The sequence below is a fragment of the Rattus rattus genome, chromosome 8 (assembly GCF_011064425.1).
Source record: "Rattus rattus isolate New Zealand chromosome 8, Rrattus_CSIRO_v1, whole genome shotgun sequence".
Classification (NCBI taxonomy): domain Eukaryota; kingdom Metazoa; phylum Chordata; class Mammalia; order Rodentia; family Muridae; genus Rattus; species Rattus rattus.
This window is the reverse complement of record NC_046161.1, coordinates 4,238,164-4,259,366: the sequence shown is the minus strand read 5'-3', so window position 1 is coordinate 4,259,366 and position 21,203 is coordinate 4,238,164. Positions and strand designations below refer to the sequence as shown.

At 42.2% G+C, this 21,203-nt stretch overlaps 1 protein-coding gene across 6 annotated transcripts in view; it reads left to right on the top strand.

Annotated features, from left to right (window-relative positions):
• Nucleotides 1-19,765, top strand: part of Cep126 (centrosomal protein 126) — a 60,140-nt gene extending 40,375 nt beyond the window's left edge. For 2 of the 6 annotated variants that reach the window (XM_032909586.1, XM_032909592.1), the window contains 2 exons: nt 2,065-2,262; nt 6,195-8,136. In XM_032909586.1, the coding sequence (XP_032765477.1) occupies nt 2,065-2,262; nt 6,195-6,400 (404 nt within the window). In that variant the 3' untranslated portion in view covers nt 6,401-8,136. Of the gene's footprint in view, nt 1-2,064; nt 2,263-4,998; nt 5,064-6,194; nt 8,137-19,538 lie in introns of those variants that run through there. The other 4 variants (XM_032909589.1, XM_032909587.1, XM_032909590.1 and 1 more) reach the window with 4 other exon arrangements.
• Nucleotides 19,766-21,203: the final 1,438 nt, after the last annotated feature.

Sequence of the window (21,203 nt, the reverse complement as noted above, 5' to 3'; positions counted from 1 at the left end):
ATAGTTTGCATTGTTTTGTTTTTCTATTTTATCTATTTCAGCCGTGAGTTTCACTATTTCTTGCAATCTCCCCTTTTGTGTGTGATGTCTTCTTTTTGTACTAGAGCTCTCAGGTGTGCTACTAAGTTACTAGTCTGAGATTTCTACAAATTTTGATGTAGGCACTTAGTGCTTTGTACTTGCCTCTTAGAGCCACCTTCAGTATGTCCCGTATTAACAAAAACAGGCCACACAACTTGTTTCTTGGGCCCATTTGCTTGTAATTTTTTTCCAACCCTTGATCCTGAGTTGATGTTTTTCTTTAATGTTAATTCAATTCTAGAGAGTTTTTCATTTTTTCCTTGATTTCTGCCATGACTCATTTTTCATTTAATAGTGAGTTATTCAGTTGCCATGAATCGTAAGCTTTCTGTTGTTTCTGTTCTTGATATTCAGTTGTAATCTATGGTGGTCACATAGAATATAACATGTTATTTCAATTTTCTTGTATCTTTTGAGACTTGCTTCGTATCCAAGAGTGTGGTCAATTTTTTAAAAAATTCCATGATGTTCTACTACTAAGAAGGTATATTCTTTTGTCTTTGGGTGAAATGTTCTATAAATATGTTAGGCCTATTTGGCTTATAACATCTGTTAGCTCTAGCATTTCTCTATTTGGTTTTTGTCTGGATGACCATTGGCAAGAGTAGGGTATTGAAGCCTCCCACTATCAGTGTATGGGGGTCAATATGTGCTATAAGCTATAATAGTCTTTTATGAACTTGGGCACCCTTGTGTTTGGGGCATAAATGTTAAGAATTGCAATATCCTCTTGATGGAGTTTTTCTTTGATAAGTATGTTCTTTTTGTATCTCTTCTGATTACTTTTGGTTTGAAGTCTTATTTTGTCAGATATTTAAATGACTACACAGCTTGTTTCTTAAACACATTTGCTTATAATAGCTTTTTCCAACCCTTTATTCTGAGTTCATGTTTGTCTTTGATGTTAAGGTGTGTTTCTTGGATGCTGTGGAAGGATGGATCCTGTTTTTGGATCCATTTTGTTAGTCTGTGCCTTTTTATTGGAGAATTGAGGCCATTAATATTAAGAGATAGCAGTGAGCAGTGTTTGTTGATTCCTGTTATTTTGGTGGTTGTGGTGGTTGTGGTGGTGGCAGTGGCAGCAGCAGTGGTGGTAGCATCTGGAACTTAAAATATAGACCAAGAAGGCCTCAAACTCATAGAGATCTGCCTACCTCTGCCTCCCGAGTGCTGGAATTAAAATGGTGTACCCATATGCTGGACTTAGATATTTTCTAACTTGGGGCGGGAAATACCCAAATATAGACAATCCTGAAAATTAAAATGCACACTGGGCTAGAGAGATGGCTCAGTGATTAGAAATTCTGGCTGCCCTTTCAGAGGATCCAGGTTCAATTCCAGCACCTATATTAGACTCACTATCAGATGGAACTCCAGTCCGAAAGAATCAACTATCCTCTTCTGGCCTCATCAAGCACTTCATGAACATGGTATACAGATATACATGCAAGCAAAACACTCATACATATAAAATAAATAAATAAATATTATCCCAACAATATGGCTGCCTAAGACTTGGACAGGGACACCACCAACAAACAGGCTAACATGGAAGCCTGAAAGTCTCACAGGCCCCCAGCCCTAAACAAAGGACAGGCAACTAAGAAATGCTGACAGGGAAAAATTAGTCTTCCTCAATATGAGCCCATATTTGACTTTCCAATACCAAATGGTCAGCCCTGAAAAGCAACGCTAAATGCGTATATGCATGTGTATGTGTCTGTGTAACTAACAAAAACAGGCCATGAATAGGGGCAGTGCGTGGGAGGGGTAGGAGGAAAGACAGGGAAGGAGGAAAATGATACAATTATATTTTAAATAAAAATAAGTTTTAATCCTAGAAAACCATAATAAATAATTAAATAGCAGTAACAGACTTCTGTTTGTGGCATGATATACACATAGACATAATTCCAGTAAGTCAATATTAGGGCTGGTCCCAAAGATAAAAAGGAGTGAAGGCATAACCATTGGTTTTTGTAGTTTCAGATAGTACTTCTGAGGTTTTGGTGGCAGAAAACCTCATGAATTCTTCACTGCCTGAAGATGAAATTCTGACTGGCATAAACAGCAAGCAGTTACAGAAACCAAATCTGTCCCAAACGTCCACTATCTGTGCCCTCTCAGCTGAGGAGCAGAAGATCCTGCAGTCTCTCCATCACCTCGATGAAAGGCTGTACTGTAAGTATGCAAAGCGGCTCCTAGAGGAGAAGCTGAGATTTGTCTATTATATTTATATTTATATTTTATTATTAAGTCACCTTAAAATGAGAGTGGTGCTAATATTTTACATTATTGCAGATACACCATATCATTTATGATGATATCAATTTCTGTACTTAATTGTCTTTGAGAAGTATATGAATATAACCCAGATGTGATGATAGAAGCCTTTAATCTCAGCACTCAGGAGGCAGAGACTGGCAGATCTGTGAATTCAAGGCAGCCTGGTCTACAGAGTTAGTTTCAGGATAGCCAGGGCTACACCAAAAACCCTGTCTCTAGGGGGTAGTAGGGTGGGGAAAGACTTAAAAAAAAAAAAAGAAAAGAAAAATATTGAACATATTGCTTGTATTCTTGTATTTTAACAATAGACTAGGTGTCTATACTGACTATCATGAAAATAACTTTATTAAGTAGTTTTTTAAAACCCCCATTTTGGGGACACACACACACACACACACACACACACACACACACAGAATTATTACAGCTAAGCGTATGTGGGCATGAAGCAATGCCTGTAATATCAGCTTGTAAGTGACGAAAGCCAGCATGGGTAACCAATCCAGTCCCAGACTAGCTAGGTGATATGATTAGACCCTGTCTCTAGGAAAAAGAAGTATTTCTTAACTAGGGAAATAAGGATAGAGTCACAGGGACTATCGAAAGATCTGTGCACTTCACCACAAAAAGTGGGGAAGCTTTTTAAAACATTTATAGTTTTAAACTTCCCTGTTGAGCTGCTGAAGGGAGGGTGGGAAGCATCTAGCAATGTGTGTGCCTCACAGTACTTACAGCCTGTGTTCATAATACCGGGGCGGTCTATAAAGCCTGAAACAAAGAACTGAGTTGAAAATTATCTCCAACTTCTAACACCTCCAAATAACTGAGAACAAGTATATTGATGTCTCTTGCAGAGATACGGCCTATATTCCAGTCTTAAAGAATTATCACAAATGAAATCTAAGGCAAATTATTAGATAATAATCATAAAAAAACTAATCCATAAAGAAAATAATTCCATTAAAACATCAAAAGAATTCACAATACAACATACTAAATAGAACTAAATAAAAGATTTTATATAACAAAATTATCAGATACAAAAACACTATAAAATAACTATATTTTTTAATAATTTTTTTATTTTTTACTTATTCACTTTACATCACACTCACTGTCCATCCCAGTTACCTTTTCCCACAATCCTTCCCTCATCTCCCCTTCCCCTTCTTCTCTGGGCAAGCGGAAGGCTCCCCAACCACCCCCCCCACCGGGGTATCCTCCCACCCTGGCACTTCCAAGTCTTTTCAAGGCTAGGCGCTTCCTCTCCCACTGAGGCCAGACAAGGCAGCCCAGCTAGAACACATCCCACATACAAGCAACAGCTTTTGGGATAGCCCACCCCACCTCCACTCCAGTTGTTCAGGACCCATTTAAAAACCAAGCTGCAGGGCTGGAGAGATGGCTCAGTGGTTAAGAGCACTGACTGCTCTTCCAGAGGTTCTGAGTTCAAATCCCAGCAACCACATGGTGGCTCACAGCCATCTGTAATGAGGTCTGATGCCCTCTTCTGGTGTGTCTGAAGACAGCTACAGTGTACTTATATATAATAAATAAATAAATCTTTTTTTAAAAGTGAACATATACCATGCATGTTCTTTTGGGTCTGGGTTACCTCACTCAGGATGATATTCTCAAGATCCAGCCATTTGCCTGCAAACTTTATGATGTCTTTGTTTTATATAATAAAATTATCAAATACAAAGAAAACTATAAAATAATTACTTTATATGGTTTTTTTTTTTTTGGTTCTTTTTTTCAGAGCTGGGGACCGAACCCAGGGCCTTGCGCTTCCTAGGCAAGCGCTCTACCACTGAGCTAAATCCCCAACCCCACTTTATATGTTTTTTTAAATAATTAGAAATATGTTTCAAAATCCAGTAAAGAAATATGCATTATAAAATGACAGCCTTTTTTGGAAAATTACAATGCCTATGAGTAGAAAATATAAATAAATTTAAATTCAGCTGATTGCTTAAAAATAACAGATTACAGTTATTGGAAGAGAGAGTTAATAACCTAAAATAAAAATCAGAAAAACCTATCCAGAATACAGTACAAAAAGGAGATCAATTGTGCAGTGAAACTTAAATGACAAAGGTATACGACCTGAGGCTCATAGGGTGATCACAGCTGCCGGACTTACAGTCTATGAGTAATACCAGCATAGAGAGGGAAGAGCCCAGAACATTTCAAAGAAATAAAAAGAAATTCTCTTAGTGTGAGAAAGGTCCTGAGTTTAAGTCCCAGTAAGAAAGGTTAGGCCTCATTGCATAAGACTGGCTGGCTGGCCTGGAACTCACTACATAGGCCAGGCTATCCCCAAATTAATAGAGAGATCCACCTGTTCCTGCCTTCTCACTATCAGCATAACGTACTATTATTATTATATTAGTATAACATACTTCCGAGATACCAGAGATTCCCTCTTCTCGGCTTCAGCTTTATTTAACTGTTCCTAATCAAAGTGCTCTTATTTTTGGACCATATATATGGACTATTTCTGGGTTCATAAGAAAAAGAATCTATATTCAATTTTCAATATTTTTACACATCAGAATTTCATTACTAATTCTTCAGTGATTCTCCATACATAAATAATTATTTTTGTGTCATGGTATGATTTTTCAGATGTACAAGAAGCAATTCGTAAAAACCCTTCCATCAAAAATACTTTGCAGTTAATACCAATTCTGGTAAGCATTTCCTAAGTTCTTTTGTGGTTGGTCTATGTGGGCATTAATAGGAATAGAAATCGTGGGAGGCGGCTGGACACATAGCTCAGCAGTCAGGGCGACTTCTTTTTGCACAAGAGTGAAGTTGGACTCCTAGCACCTACATGGTGGTTCACAATCATCAGTAACTTTAGTTCTTGGGGATCAGATGCCCTCTTCTGACCGCACAAGAACATGAGTGCACATACATGTGTCCAGGTAAAACACTCAGTCACATAGAATGCAATAAATAAATCTTTTTCACGTGTAAGATCCATTGGAGGCTTTTTGAGGGAAGGCTAAAATTGAGTGCCCTCGGTTCTGAAATCTTGATAGGCAGGAATAAAGTTGTGCAAAGTCTATATTTCTCTATACGGCCTCATGTGTCCGTTGCCCCTGTGCTCGTTCTGAGCCAGGCCTACAATAAGCAGCAGTGAGGAGAGGAGGCTGCCACTGCCTCACTGTGCACCCTAGGCACAGCTCTGGAACAGCCCTGTTGGCAATTGCTTGTTCCGTACTAGCTTGTGTTTTTCCTAAAATTTTGTACCTAATTTGATAATATTTTCAGTGATTTTTTTCCTTCCTAGTAAAAATTTAATGGATCCAAAATTTGAAATTTCTAAGTATCTTTATTTTGGTTGATTTATTATGAGACATTGTTTAATTCACATTTTAAGTACTTTTTTTTCCTCAAAGGACATCTGGCTCCATGGAAAAATGTCAGTTAATGACGTAAAAAATCAAATCCGTGACACAGATGCTTAAGTTGTTAGTTAGCATTTACCCAAGCCTAGTTGCAGTGACCTATGAACAATGGTTCTATCATGATGGATGGGTTCAATCCACTAACTGGGTAACCATCTGACTACATTAGAACCAAACATTGTTTTAGTAGCTTTTTTTTTCTGTTTTTCCAGACAGGGTTACACTGTGTAGACCTAACATTATCTGTAGACCAGGGTGGCCTCGAACTCAGAGCTCTACCTGCCTCTGAATGCTGGAACTAAAGGCATGAGCTACTACCACGTAGCTAATATTTTTTCACTAAAAATAGATGATTTTCTCATACAATACATCCTGACCACAGTTTTCCCCTCCCTCCACTTCTCCCAGCTCCTTCCCTCCCACCTCCTGTCTCCCTTAGATCCATTCCCCCACCGCCTCCCTTCAGAAAAGATGAGGCCTCCAAGAGACAACCACCAAACACGACAAAAGAAGATACAATAAGACAAGGCAAAGGCCCTCACACCAATGCTGGACAAGGCAGCCCAGTAGGAGGAAGCGTCCCAAGAGCAGGCAAAACTGTAATTTTTTTGTAAATGCCAAGAAAGAGTCATTCTGGTCTCTGCAGCTTCCCCCTACTGCTCCCTGGGAACTTGTCTTCTATCCCGGAACTCTTTGGGGTTCCCATTGTTCTTGCCACCTTACCTGCCTCTTTCCGACTATTCTTCAGGACATGACTGCAAACTTCCACATGGGAAGCCTATTGCAGCCCAAGCTTTCTCCATGTTGGCCCCTCTGCAGTCTGACCAACTCTGGTTCTCCCTGTGCATCTGTCACTCTGATAGGACCACAGCTAGAGAAAAGAAGGTAGCTCCTGAGGCAGCAGGTGAACTGCGCAATATAACGGAGTCACCATGAGACCACCAAGGCCTTATAATTGCTTAGGTGTAAATTATCAAAGCAAAACCCCTACCAATCTTAGAATTTTCATTTTAGAGCATCTTATTTAGTTTTAAAATAAAAAATTTAATGAATTTTTAAGAAGCAAGTTATTTCTTCGGCCTAAAATATATGTTAAACATCCCCAGAATCTTACCTGGCTTCCAAGTATTTCTGTAAAAACCAAACAAGGAAGGAAGAAGGTTACACTTAACCATTTACACAATAGCTAGCCAAAAGTTTCTCTGCATTGGATGGTGGTTTTTGAGACGGACATCATAGCTAGCCATGAACACTTGGTCCTCCTGCCTCTCACTCCCAAGAGCTGAGAGTACAGCAGTGCACACCACACCTGGCCTTTGAAAGCTACTCTTAAGGCTCTGGAGAGGTGGCTCAGTGGCCCGGTAGTGAAGTCCTGCTGCACAGCGTAAAGGCCTGAGTTCAGATCCCAGCACCCACATAAAAATGATATGTAGTTTGTGGGTCAGCCCTTAGGCACAGAAACAGTCAGCCAAAATGGTGATCTTCAGGTTCAGTGAGAAAAGACCCTGTCTCAAAAAAGTAATAATAGTAAATTAAGTTGGAGAGAGAAAAAAGTGCCTAAAACCTACCTCCGGCCTGCACGTGCACATGCAGACAAGCACATCTGCCCACGCACGACCATGCCACACACGCACTCAAAGGAAATTCCTATAAAGCACATATTACCAATAGTAAAATATGAAAATTATGCATTACTTTCCATACAATGCCCTATAAAGAGTGGTGTGCAGCATCATTGAAATTTGTGTATGTACTATTTTGATTTGAGTTTTAGTCTTCTTAAAAGCTGTGATCTAAAAGGAGAATGACCTGTGAACATCTGCAGACATGACAGTTAAGAGAACCCTCTGACCTCTCTTACAGAGCAGCCAGCCCAGGGCCAGTCTGTCTCCTGATGTTGGATCCACTGTGCAAAGAAAATATTGATGAGCTGTGATAGTCACTGCTTAGTGGAATCATTATTTTTGAGAATTCCTGTAAATAAGTTCTGTATTTCTGCATTTATTAATGATTTAAAATAGACTTTTATAGTTATAAAAGTAAATCATAATGTACTTAATGGAAATGAACTTACTAGCTTATATTTATGCTACAAATTATACTTTATTATGTATTTTCTTCATACATTTTTAATGAATGAAATATTTCATTGTTTTCAATAAGCATGCTACTGGGTATAAATTTTCCCTATTTAAAAATAAAAGAATATTTTATTATTCAAATTATGTATTAGGTATAATAGTGAATCTTTGTTTTCTGAAGTTCCAATAAATTTTTGTACAAGTATACAAGAAGCTTATTATTAATAACATCCCCATAAATAATAAAGCTATTTGTCTAAGACTTTGCAGGATCTCTGCTTTTTATGTTACCAAGAGGTTAAGTTACTAGCTTGCATGTTCATCTCATTTACTCAAGGTTTATTGTTCTTCCAAAAAACTGACGAAAAAAATTCAAAGTAGGGGCTGGAGAGATGGCTTTTGGCATTGAAGAGTGCTTACTGTTCTTTCAGAGGAGGGGTTCAGTCTCCAGCACCCAGTTTTGGTGACTCACAGCACTCGCTACCAACTCAAGACCCAAGGGAGCGATGCGGTCGTAGCTTCCTCAGGCTCATTCACACACAATCACGGACACGAAAATAATCTATGTTTGTTAATAAAAGGGGTCAGATGGTAAACTAAAGTATGCTGGATAATTTTTCTCTACTCAATACTTTTTCTTTCTGTTAGAAATATCTACTTGTACAACCAGATTTATATTAGAGATTTGTTTCCTCAACTAATGAAACCCCTGGGCATAGTGTTACACACCTTTAATCCCAGCACTTGGGAGGTAGAGGTAAACAGAGCTCCAAGTTCAAGGCCAGCCTGGTCTATAAAGCAAGTTCCAGTACAGCCAAAACTACACAGTGAAGCCCTTTCTTAAAAAACTGATGATAGATAGATAGATAGATAGATAGATTAGATAGATAGATTAATTAGATAGATTAGATAGATAGATAGATTAGATAGATAGATAGATAGATAGATAGATAGATAGATAGATAGATAGATAGATAGATAGATAGATAGAATTGAAGCAAAGCCAAAACATATATGATCTTTCAGAAAGGTTTATAAAATTATATATGACAGGACCAGGTGTGGTGCTGCATGCCTTAACCCAGCACTCTGGAGACAGAGGCAAGTGTGTCTGTGTGAATTTGAGGCCAGCCTGGTCTACATAGGAAGTTCTAGGCAAGTCAAAGCTACATAATAAGACCTTGTCTGTCAGGGCCCAAGGGTCAGCCTCACAAACCACACAAACACCGATCTCACTTAAACAGGCACAATTTATTGAATGCCCCCCTCCCCACAGGCAACAACTCAACCCTGTGATCTGGACATTTCTCAGGGACAGTTTATAAAGGCTAAAACCTCAAAAACCACAGTGAGCTCAGACTCAGGTGTAGTGTTAAGTAATAAAAAATGTACCTCCCACACTAACTCTGGATACTCTCTGACCCCGTGTTGCCTCCATGGTCTCCAAGCACCCACGCTATTGCCTCAGGGCACCAGTGGGCCTGGCCTGGTCTCCCCTTGGAAGACTGTAACCCAGTGTTTTTATCTCTCCACCCAACTCACCAAGTTTCCTTGGCATCACTACCACGCCAGCCCCACACATCCAAATTCAATGGCTGGCTGAAATGCACCACACCCCCGCCACCACTGCGTGAAAGAAAACACCACACAGTCAGTTTAGAATCAACAGGTAACACAATTCGCTGGGCGCCAAAACTACCATCTTACTTGTAAGCCATTCTAAGTTACATCCTCCAGTGGCGAATCCTGGCAGATCCGCCATTTAAACCTAGGGCCCTCTATTTCGCTACATATTGCACACACACCCCTGCCCACCCACCCCCACCCGTTACCCCCCATCTTCCCACCCCCCCAACCAAAAATCTTATCTTCTGATTTTTTAACAGGTCCTGCAGGTGTTGTGTGACGATCCATTGATGGTCCAAGTTCTGATGTTACGGGGGTGGAGGGGAATTTACTTCAGATGAGAGTGATGGATCCAGGATTGGGTCCCATCTACTTTCATAGCCATTGGGGTGGATCACAAAGTGGAGTCCTTTTCAGTGTGGGTCTAGGTTTCCTTTTTGGCTTAGCATTTCAACCTATTACGCGGGACGGTGATGGCTTTAGGATACTGTCCTAGAGGTCCAAGAAGGCTGAAATGCTAGTCAACAGCTAAGCAATGGGGCAGTTCCACAGGTGAGCCCTAGATGGAGTCTGTCAGCCAGGTGGAAGTCTGCTGAGTCAAACATAGACCGGGGCAGAAGATAAAATTGTCTAGTAAATGAAGAAGGTAAGGAATCCAAGACCAAGGGGAAAATCCCATTTTTAAGAACAGACAGATATGTTTATCTTGAGTCTATTTGATCTGTGGCAGGTGGATCCAAATCCTACAACTTTTTTGATTCCCTGAAGCTTATGTGAATTTTAGCTCTCAGGAGAATGTACAGTAGTATTCCCATTGTGTTGAAATCTATATTTTAGTTAACATGTGTCTGTAAAACAACAAGAGTAGACTAATACTTTGAAGACCTAGTAAAAACTATAGGTTTTTGGTTAAAAGACAAAACATTCTTTTTTTAGTCCAAAGGGCTAGATATAAAGATTGAACAGAGATCTGAGTGAACTGAGAGAACCAGCCAGCTTAGTGGTAGTCAGAGAATAGAGGAGGTGACATCAAAGGACCAGACATGAGAAGCAAGCCTAGGTCTTTCAGAGCCCTCCATGTATTACAGAAGGGAGAGAGGAGTAAGAACTTGAGCAGTGCCCAGTAAAAGCTCTTTCAAGAATCAGTGAGTTCAGAGTTGAGATCTAGTTAATAAAAGCAGTGGTAATAAGCAGGCAATAATGAACAAACTTTGAATCGTTCTTTTCTAATAAATTGGTCATAAAGTCACCTGTCACCTGAAGCCATGGTGACATCCTGGCATGAGCTGCCACTGAGAGCCATGTCTGGGACCATGGTCCTATGTCTCACAGCCAGGGACTGTGGTGATGTCCAAGGCCCATGTTACCACCAAAGGCTATGTGGATATCCCTGAGCTGGGATGCTGCCTAAGCACTGTACTGAGGTGGCCCCACCCATTGATGGCCATAACACTCAGAAGAGCTGGGCTCTCCCTTGACAGGCACACCAGCTCAGCTTCTGCCCAGGCCCAGAACCAGGGCTCTGTCCCATCCTAATTATGAACTACTGGAGCAGGTGAAGGGGCTGGCCCTGCAGACACAAAGCTGCAGGCTCCATTACACGGGAAAGAATGGGATGAAGAAATTGGCTTATTACTCAAATAGAGACAAAAGAGCTCGCTGAGGATTCAGTATTGATAGTATAGCATAACCCAGAGGCTTCGAACTAAAGAGTCATTACAATGAACATTTGCCAGTAAAGCTATTCGGGCAAAGGATGTGACACACTGCAGCCTCCATGACAAGGCAGTTTTTGTTGTTATTTGGGGGCAAAGGGCAGACATGAGGAAATGGGAGATGCATGGGATTGGGGTGCGTGATGTGAAATTCACAAAGAATCAATAGAAAGTCGGGGAGGAGGGAAAGAAGAAGGAAAAGAAAGAAGAAAAGTAAAGAAAGAAGAAAGTCGTGTGTATTTCTCTACTTGCTCCTGTACCCTATACTTCTTTTGCTAAGGAATTATTTTTTCCCCAGGAGATTTTTTAAATTGCTATTATTTCTGTGTATGAGAGACAGAGATGAGAGGGGAAAGGAAGGGAGAGAACGCAATTATGCAAATCTGATGATGAAACTCAAAGTTCAGAGCTGGTGTTCACCTCCTACCTATTGAGACAGGACCTCTCCTGTTGTCCCTGCTACTTCTCAGCAGACTAGCTTACATGCAGGCTTCCAGCTGGTTGTCCCATCTGTCTCCCTGCGGTGGTTTGAATAGGCTTGGCCCAACGAGTGGCACTATTTGGAGGTATGGCCTTGTTGAAGTAGGTGTGGCCTTGAAGGAATTGTGTCATTGTAGGGGTGGGATTAGAAACCCTCCTCCTAGCCAATGGGAGCCAATCTTCTCCTGACTGCTTTCCAATCAAGAACTCTTGGCTCCTCCCATACCATGACTGCCTAGACACTGCCATGCTTCCTGCCTTGATGATAATGGACTGAAGCTCTGAACCTGTAAGCCAGATCCAATTAAATGTTGTCTTTTATAAGACACGGTACCTCTTCCCAGCAATGGAAACTCGAACTAAGACACTCCCTATAGGAGGGCTGAGATCAAAGATGCATACAACCAGTGCATCTGGATTCTTACCTGCATGCAGGGATTAAGCTCGGGTTGCCAGGCAGGCTGAATTCTGCTAATAGCAGTATCTACACTCCCTGCAAAGAGAACCTTGGATTCCACCTCTCCATGAGCCTGGAATCCTGGACAGAATTGTTGAATGCGCATTGTTTTCATAGTCTTCCCAGGAGATGAGAGAGGTGCCCCAATTGTTCATTTTGAAACGGAGCTGAAGTCCAAGGTCTCTATCCAAGTTCATACGACAATTTCTTCATCCTTATATAGTTCCAGACTTGCAGAAGTTTTATCATACACTCTAGGATTCTCTTTGTGCACTATTACTGGGACAGAAGTTTAATGAACATCTGAGGTCATTATTTGTTGTGATCCAATAGAAAGACCTCTGAGTCAAGGCCTGAGGGAAGCATGATAACTTTATTCATTCATTCATTCATTCATTCATTCATTTATTTATTTATTTATTTGTCTAGAAAGGGCAATTAGAAGATGGTACATGAAGCAGTTTGGAATAAATTTTTATTACATATTTTCACTTTTATGGTAGTGGCCAGGAAGGCAGGGGGAGAAAGAGAGCTTTCCACAGCACGCACACTGACAGAGGGCAGGTCACAGGAGTCAACTATGCAGGTTCCAGGGATGGAGCACTCAGTTTCCGGCTAGTCCTCACCTCAACCCTTATATAGGCTCACAACAGTCTGTACCTCCAGCTCCATGGCATCTATGCCCTCTCCTGACCTCCACACGTACACACCCAACCATTGTTTACATCCTTGGCCAGGACAGAAACACTCCCATTTCACAGTCCGCCCAGTTGCTTGTCTGGACCTGCGGTGGAAGAGGTACTGACTGCACACAAGGAATGATGGAGTCAGGTGACACTGATGATGATGGTGGCAGTATAGTAATAGTTAGTATTTTAAAGCATAAACTAGCTTACCATTCTAAACATTTCTGAAGCTTTTTCATTTAATTCTCTAAAAAAAGACTTTTATAGGTACAAAGACTAAGGTGCTGTCTGGGAGACAGCACTCATCTTTTTGTCCAACAAAGGAAGTACCCACCAGATACTGAGCTTTTCTCTCTCTCTCTCTCTCTCTCTCTCTCTCTCTCTCTCTCTCTCTCTCTCTCTCTCTCTCTCTCTTTCTATCTCTGTCTCTATCTCTGTCTCTATCTCTGTCTCTCTGTCTCATCTCTCTTTGTCTCTCTATCTCTGTCTCTGTCTCTCTCTTTCCTTTTCTTGCATGCTCTGTGTGTGTGTGTGTGTGTGTGTGTGTGTGTGTGTGTGTCCTACTCTTTCCTTAGCAATGGTGTAGAGGTCAAAGGACAATCTGTAGAGTTCATCCTCTCCTTCCACCTTTGTGTGAGCTCTAGGCAATGAACTCAGACTTATGTAGCAGACACTTCACCTGCTGAGCCATCTCTCTGGGTCATCAAGGGAGTTTCCTCTGTGGAAATCCCTTGCTCTAGGATGTTCCCACTATAAACTGCTCTATCTCCCCCATGTTGTTCTGTATCTTTGGTTCATTTTGGCTGAAAATGTGCCCTCAACCCCACATTCATGTTCTAGCTTTGTTTATCTGAGATGGATAACGGAATGCCAAGCAGAGAGACACTAGATTCTCTGGGGTACCGACATCAGTTCACACACTTGATGAATTTGGAAAGGTGCCTGGCGTTGAAAGCAATCATATGTATCTGCAGTCACTTCAAGAACTGCCTGCAACTTATAAACTCCCATTGTATATGAGTGTTCTGTCTTCCTGTATGTCTACACGATAGAAGAAGACATCGGACTCCATTATAGAAGGCTGTGAACCACCGTGTGGTTGCTGGGAATTGAACTCAGACCCTCTGGAAGAATAGCCAGTGCTCTTAACCACTAAGCCATCTCTCTGATCCCTCAACTCTGAATTAGACAATTTATTCAAACAATAAAGTCCAGATTATGACAGGTCTTTGTCATCAGAGATCATTCCCCTTGTTTGGAAATTTGTCATCTTTATTACCTAACTATGGCCCCTTCCTCATCTGTCTATCTACCAAGCAGTCTAGTGCCTCATCCTGCATCTCAGAGCTCACCCAAGCTGTTCTGAGGTCTTAACTGATTTGAAATGATGGAGAAGCAGTGCACACAATGCCTCAGAGAAGGGTCTACCTAAAGACCCACAATAGGACTCAACTGATGTCAGTGATCCAGAACATAAGACAGCCATTTGCCAATGGCCTTTATCTCTGGAGCTTGTCATCTGAGGGAAGTGGCATCCCAGTGAGTCAGTGATCCTCAGAAGAAATCCCAAGGTGACGTCCTACATTGACACTGTCCTCAGAAGAAACCCAAGATGAGGACCCAAAGTGATATAATCCAGTTAAAGAATAAAAGATGAGAAAAATCTAGAGTACAAGAGGTGGCAGCAGAGAAATCTCGAGCACCAAGACAATCTCAGGCAGAATCAGCATTTGAAGAAAGGTGTTAGAAGTAAGGAACCACGTGCTTACAGAAGGCACCCAGAGCAAAAGACCTTCTGAAAAGCTAAGAGAGACTTGAAAGCAGAAAAGTTTCCGGGTTTTGCATTAGTTTCACTTTCTAGTGATGATGCTAATGTCTGTTTCTGGACCCTTTCATCTGGAGTTCATTCAGCTTCCTGAAGATCAGGTCCTGCTCTTTTGACTTTGGCATTCCTGTGGTCTGGTGAGCAAACCATCACCTCAGTTTACTGGTGGTGCTGGGCTCGGAGCTTATGCCCGAGAAGCAAACTGCAAGAATGGAATGAGTTAGCCTGGGAGTTTTGAAGTTTAAATTGAAGCTCTTTTATTTACTTTTTCTGTTGCGTTATAAGGAAGATGAAATCTTCAATGTGTTGACTCCTTTAAGAGTCCCCTTTGGCACTCTACGGCTCACCAGGGTGAATTACTGTAGCAAGCAATCAACATACAATTTGGTAAAACATGTATGAGTGTTTTGCTGGATGCAATGTCTGTGTACCACATGGATGCCTACTGTTGTAGGTTGTTTTGATATTGCTTGTATTTTGATGCTAATTTTGTTTCCTCAAGGGGGATTGGCTCTGCCAAGCAGCCCCATTGTGTATTCAGATGATCTCATGTGAATCTTCTCTCCCTTTTAATTGGTCAGGAAAAGTTAGAGCCCATGATGGGGCAATAGAGGGGAAAGGTGGAACTGGAGGTTTGAGAGTGGGGCAGGTAGAGAGAAGAGAATGAGAGGGGAAGGAGAGAGGACTGAAGAAGAGGAGGAGGATGAAGCTGAAATGGACCAAAACCACATTGCCAGGAGAAACCACAAGTAGCAAGGGGTACTACAGCTGGGGAATAAGTTAGTATAGTGTTAGATCTGCCCAATCTAGGCTTATAGCTTATAATAACTGGGTTGTATATTTTTATATAGGCTTATTGGAGTTGGGAATTCCAACAACAGTACACTATCCCAAAAGCCCCAAAAAGGGGTGTTGGGTCCCTTGGAACTGGAGTAGAAGTTGGTTGTGAGCCACCATGTGGGAGCTGGAAACTGAATCTGGGTCCCGTGCAAGAGCAGCAAGTAGGCAGCCATAGAAACCTCTCTCCAGCCCACATTCATCATTTAAAGGTGTATATTCCTGGCCTGGGTATTGGTTAGTAGAATGCTTACCTAGTAAGCACAAGATCTTATGCTCTATCCCCAGCACCAAGCAAAATTGGATATGATGGCACATGCCTGGAGCCCCAGCACTAAGGAGGAGTAGGTAGGAGGAGGCAGGAGGATCATCAGTTCAAGATCATCTTCAGCCACATAATGAGTTTGAAGCCAACTTATGCTAAATGAGATCCCTTCTATAAATAATTTTTCAAAGTATTTATTCCTGAGCTTCTTAGGGTTCACCATTCCCTGTGTTTGGGGATATGTTACATGTTAGTTTGAAGCCTACTGGGACTCACAGGTGTCAGACCATGACTACAGACACACATTGTATTGTGCCTTTGGTGGCAGGTGAGCAGCACAGCACAGCAGGAACATCACACAACTAAGCAGCACACCTCATGGCCAGGGTGTGAAAGGGAGGAAAAGGGGAGCTAGGTCTCACTGTTTTCTTTGAGAATATGCCCCAATAATTGGAAGGCCTCCCACCATGCACTACTTCTAAAGGTTCTTTCACTTCCCACTTGCACCAAGCTAGTGAATCAACTTTTAGCATATGGACCCCTGAGGAACATTCTAGATCCAAACAAGAGCAGACTGGGTTCACTGGCCAGCCGGTCCAGCCAATGAATGAGGCAGGCAGAGGGCTAAGGGTATGTCTTAGTGAGCAAACTGTGGTGCAGGCGTGAGAATTAGAGTTCAGATCCACACAGATCAAGGGGCTGCGATGACCTACCCCTAATCCAAGAACTGAAGAGGCAGATATGGGATCTGCAGAGTAAGCTGAGTCACTGGACTAGCCTGGTTTGCAAGCTCTAGGTTCAGATGAGAGATCCTGCCTCTAAATATACACGGAAAAGCACAGTTGAGGAAGACACTCAAGATCAACCTCTGGCCTCTACATAAATACTACACATGTGACAAGCATGCACACTTTCTACTGCTTCCGGTTTGGAGCAGTTGGGAAGGAGACTGCCAGCCAAGAACATTCAATATAAATCATTGGATAGTGTCTTCTCAAGGGACAGTGTTAGCTTTTCATTAGCAACCTTTCTTTTTATATGGTTTATGGTTTGGGGCCTTGTCTAAGAAATTTTTGCTAACTCAAAGATTTTCTCCCATTTTTTACAGAAGTTTTATAATTTTAGATTTTGCATCTAAGTCTAGTATATTTGAATATATTATGACTCAGTTACCTATTATTTATTCACATTTAATCAATATGTTTGAAAAAACATCTTTTTTTTATTTATTCATTTATTAAATATAAGGACACTGTAGCTGTTTTCAGACACACCAGAAGGGGGCACCAGATCTCATTACAGATGGTTGTGAGCCACCATGTGGTTGCTGGGAATTGAACTCAGGACCTCTGGAAGAGCAGTCAGTGCTCTTAACCACTGAGCCATCTCTCCAGCCCAACATCTTTTTTTTTAACTGCCTAGCACTACATTTAAGCCTATGGTCTAGTAAGACATTTCAACCAGAGATTTGACAAGGTCCTTTAACAGAGTCATATAGCTGTGATAAGGAGACTGTTGTAATAAACACAAAAATAGAAGAGAAACAATCCCAGCACTGAGATTGCTGAGAATTCAAGGTGAGCCTGGGCTACAACGGTGGTGGTGGGAGGAGCACTGCTCAGCTGACGAAGGCACTTGCCACCAAGCCTGACCTGAGTTCAATCCCTAGAACTCACTCAATAGAACGGAAATCAATTTCCAAAGTTGTCCTCTGACTCTACATGTGAGTACATTACACACACACACACACACACACACACACACACACACACACACACACACACGCAACGGAAGGAGAAGAAAATCAGCAGCTGACAGCCGGTGGGGGCATCTCTAGGAAATGACAGATCACGGAATCTGAAGCGGCCATTCATGTATCCAGGCAGGAACCCAGTGAAGGGGTAAGGACACCAACCCCTCAAAACCTTTCACCCAAAATCTGTCCTGTCTACAAGAAATGCAGGGACAAAGATGGAGTTGGAGTTGAGACTAAGGGAATAACCAACCAATAACTGGCCCAGCTAGAGACCCATCCCCAGGGTACGCATCAATCCCTGAAGCCTCGCATAACTGTCCCCTAAGGGAACGTCCAGTAACTGAAGCAGAGCAGAGGCCCTCCACCAAACACTGGATGGAGCTCGGGAAACCTTATGGAAGAGTTGGGGGAAGGATAGAGGACCCCAGAGGAGATAGGAACTCCACAGGAAGACTGGCAGAGTCAACTACTCTGGACATTTGGGGACTCTCAGAGACTGAGCCACCAACCAAAGAACATACCAGGGCTATATCTAGCCCCCAAACCCCACATATATATAGCAGATGTGCAGCTGATCTTCATGCGGGTTCCCCAACAACTGGCGTGGAGGCTGTCCCTAAAGCTGTTGCCTGTCTGTGCATCCTGCTCCCTTCACTGAGCGCCCTTGTCTGGCTTTAGTGGGAGCGAATACTGCTAGGCCTGCAGAGACTTGATGTGCCAGCGGGGGATGGGAGGGGCGGCCTCCATGCCCTCTGAGGAGAAGGGGATGGGGGAACGACTGTGTGACACAGGTGGGGCAGCAATCGGGATGTAAAGCAAATACGTTAATTAATGGAAAAAAGAAAAAACTGAGAACAAAAAACAGGAGAGATAATGCATATTTGTAGTCCAGCTCAGAAATGATGGAAGGTTGGACCAATGGTAAACTGAGTGATGATGCAATTTGTTTTAATTGGCATTTCCCTAGTGACTAAAGGTGTTAGCTCTCTATGTGCTGTTTTCCTTCCATTTAGCCTCTGGGCTGAGTGTCTTTTCAAACCACCAAGCCACTGGTCCTCACCTTTTTTTTTGACACTTGGATCTAATATTCACTGGACAATATAAATCAGCGGAGCAACATCTCATGGTGGCTCGGGACTTAATGTCTAACAATAGTGATCTTGTCAGTGTGGTTATTTCCCAACCATTTTATATCTTCATGGATGCTTCTATTCTAATCGCTCATCCATTCCATGTGCATCAGTGTTTTACCTGCATGAATGTCTGTGAGAGGATATCATATACCCTGGAACTGGAGTTACAGACAGTAGGGAGATGCCATGGGGGTGCTGGGAATTGAACTCTGGTCCTTTGGAAGAGCAGCCCATGGAACCATCTCTTCAGCTCATGCTTCTGTTTTCAAGTAGTTTAGTTCTATGATCCTTTGCAGAATTTTAAACAGACTGAAAAGATCTTTTAGCAGGTATATGAGGCTCCACTGAGCAGAGAGATGGCAATGAAATAAATGGAGAATGAGAGGTCAGTCCTTCACATGGGAAATACCTGAGGCTTGTTTTAGATCAGAGTGGGAGAAGACCAGAGAAGGGAACAGACTGAATATTCTAGAAATAGTTTATTTTATATGCTTACTTATTACTCATTTCTTTAAGTTGCATTTTTGATTTGTGTCCAAGTGTAGACATGTATGAACACTCGTTTTATGGCACACATCTAGTGATCAGAGCATCAGGAGTCCTTACCTGCTAAGCCACCTCACCGGCCCTACACATGTTTTGTTTGGTTTTGAGACATGGTCTTGCAACACAGGTCATGCCCCCACAACTCCTACATTTGGGGCTCAAACTGTAAAGCATGTGGTAGACTGGAAAAATGATGGAAAAGCAGAAGGGTAATGTTGACCTTGTGGATGTAGGCGCTGGCTAGACACCCATGCCAGATGGTAAGAAAGTAATGGTGACTGAGAGATAGAAGTCCCAGATTTTAAAAATTAGCCTATTGATGGTGTCTTGGTTACTTTTCTATAGGTGTGAAAAGACACCATGATCAAAACAATTTACAGAAGAGTTTTGGGGGGACTCACAGTTCCAGAAGTTGCAGTCCATGATCGTCAGGATGGGGTGCATGGTACCAAGCACGCAGGCATGGCGCTGGAGCAGTAGCTAAAATCTGACATCTTGATCCATAGGTACAAGGGAGAGAGCTCTGAGTGGGAATGGTATGGCCTTCTGAAACCTCAGCTTCTTATCCCAGGCTCTACTTCACTGGTTCACAGTAGTAGAGGGGCATATGAGGGACAGCTAATTCAAAGGAGGGTACCAGGGGATGCTTCTCTACAAAAGTGGCACAGTCAGGCCAAAGAGAGAAACAGACATCGCAGCAGCCAAAGCAGGGCGTGTGTGACTCATGTCAGAGAGCAAGTACCAAGCCTGAATTCGTCCTTCAAGTCTGTGCCTTGCTCCCATCCTCTAGGCCAGACATCTTAAGTGGTCGGGCTCCATCACTGAGCAAAAACAGAAAGGAAGTGTCTTTTCCCCAGAGCTCTCAGTCAGGGAAATGAAAGAAGTCAGTGTTGTCAGAGTCAGGAGAACAAGAGAGACAGTGTGGCACTAGTTGGGATGAAGAGGTGGGCAGAGGCCAGAGTGCTAATGTCCTGGCATAATTTCAGGATTCTAATACACCCAGCTGGGTGTGAAAGCTGGTTCCTATAATCCCATCACTCAAAATACTGAGACAGGGAATTGCCATGAGTTCAAAGCCAAGCTGGGGTACATAGCAAGATCCTATCTCAAAAAACCAAACCAACAAATAAGCAACAACACAAAAGACCATGATCCAATGGGTTTGCCCTGCTGTTGCTGCTTGTTTTGAAGACAGGAGAGTGTTCCCGTGACTTAACCCAGGGTCTTGTGCCTGCTAAACACAAGCTATACTCAGTGAGCCACGCCCAAGCGCACAGGTTATTGTGTATGTGGTGACTCCTACTCTCCTGTGTGCTCCATCTCCTTTCTACCGAAGCAGTTTTTAGATGACCACTCTGCAACTAATCACAACCCAGCATGTGTTTCTTCATAAATAATGCAACTCAGTAAACAGTACTTGAGTGCCTACTATGTGCTGAGACTGGTCTAAGTACACTCCATAAATTACCCACTCACGAACCCTCCAAACACACCATCTCAATTACCTGGCTGAATTAGGGGCAATGGATTTACTTAGATCATAGGAGCCTGGATTTAACCAAGCATCGTAAGAAATCTGTGTGGACAGAAGGGGACAGGGAGGAAGCAAGAGATGAGGAAAAAAGTAATCAACACCAAGTACAGCTTCTTATGCCTTAGCATCTTTGCCACACAAGGATTTAAAGTAACATTGACTGTGAGTTACAGGCTTAGAAATACATAGACCTAAAAACTCTATTAATTCTAGAGCCAAAAAGATGGGCAAACACATGTGATCGTCGCTAGGGCTCTACATGGGCTTGCTTGACAAAACAAGCTTTCTGAAGAACGTTTTATTTCAAACACAACAATCTCTCAAACATACCAGCAAAAGCCCTTCCCTTTCTAGGAAAAAAAAATATATATATAAATATTTTAAAATGTCAAGAATTCGTTATCTGAGATCTACAGAGACTCATCTAGTTGGCTTCTCCCAACCTGCCCTGCCGTGGCCTGACCTTGCAACACAGA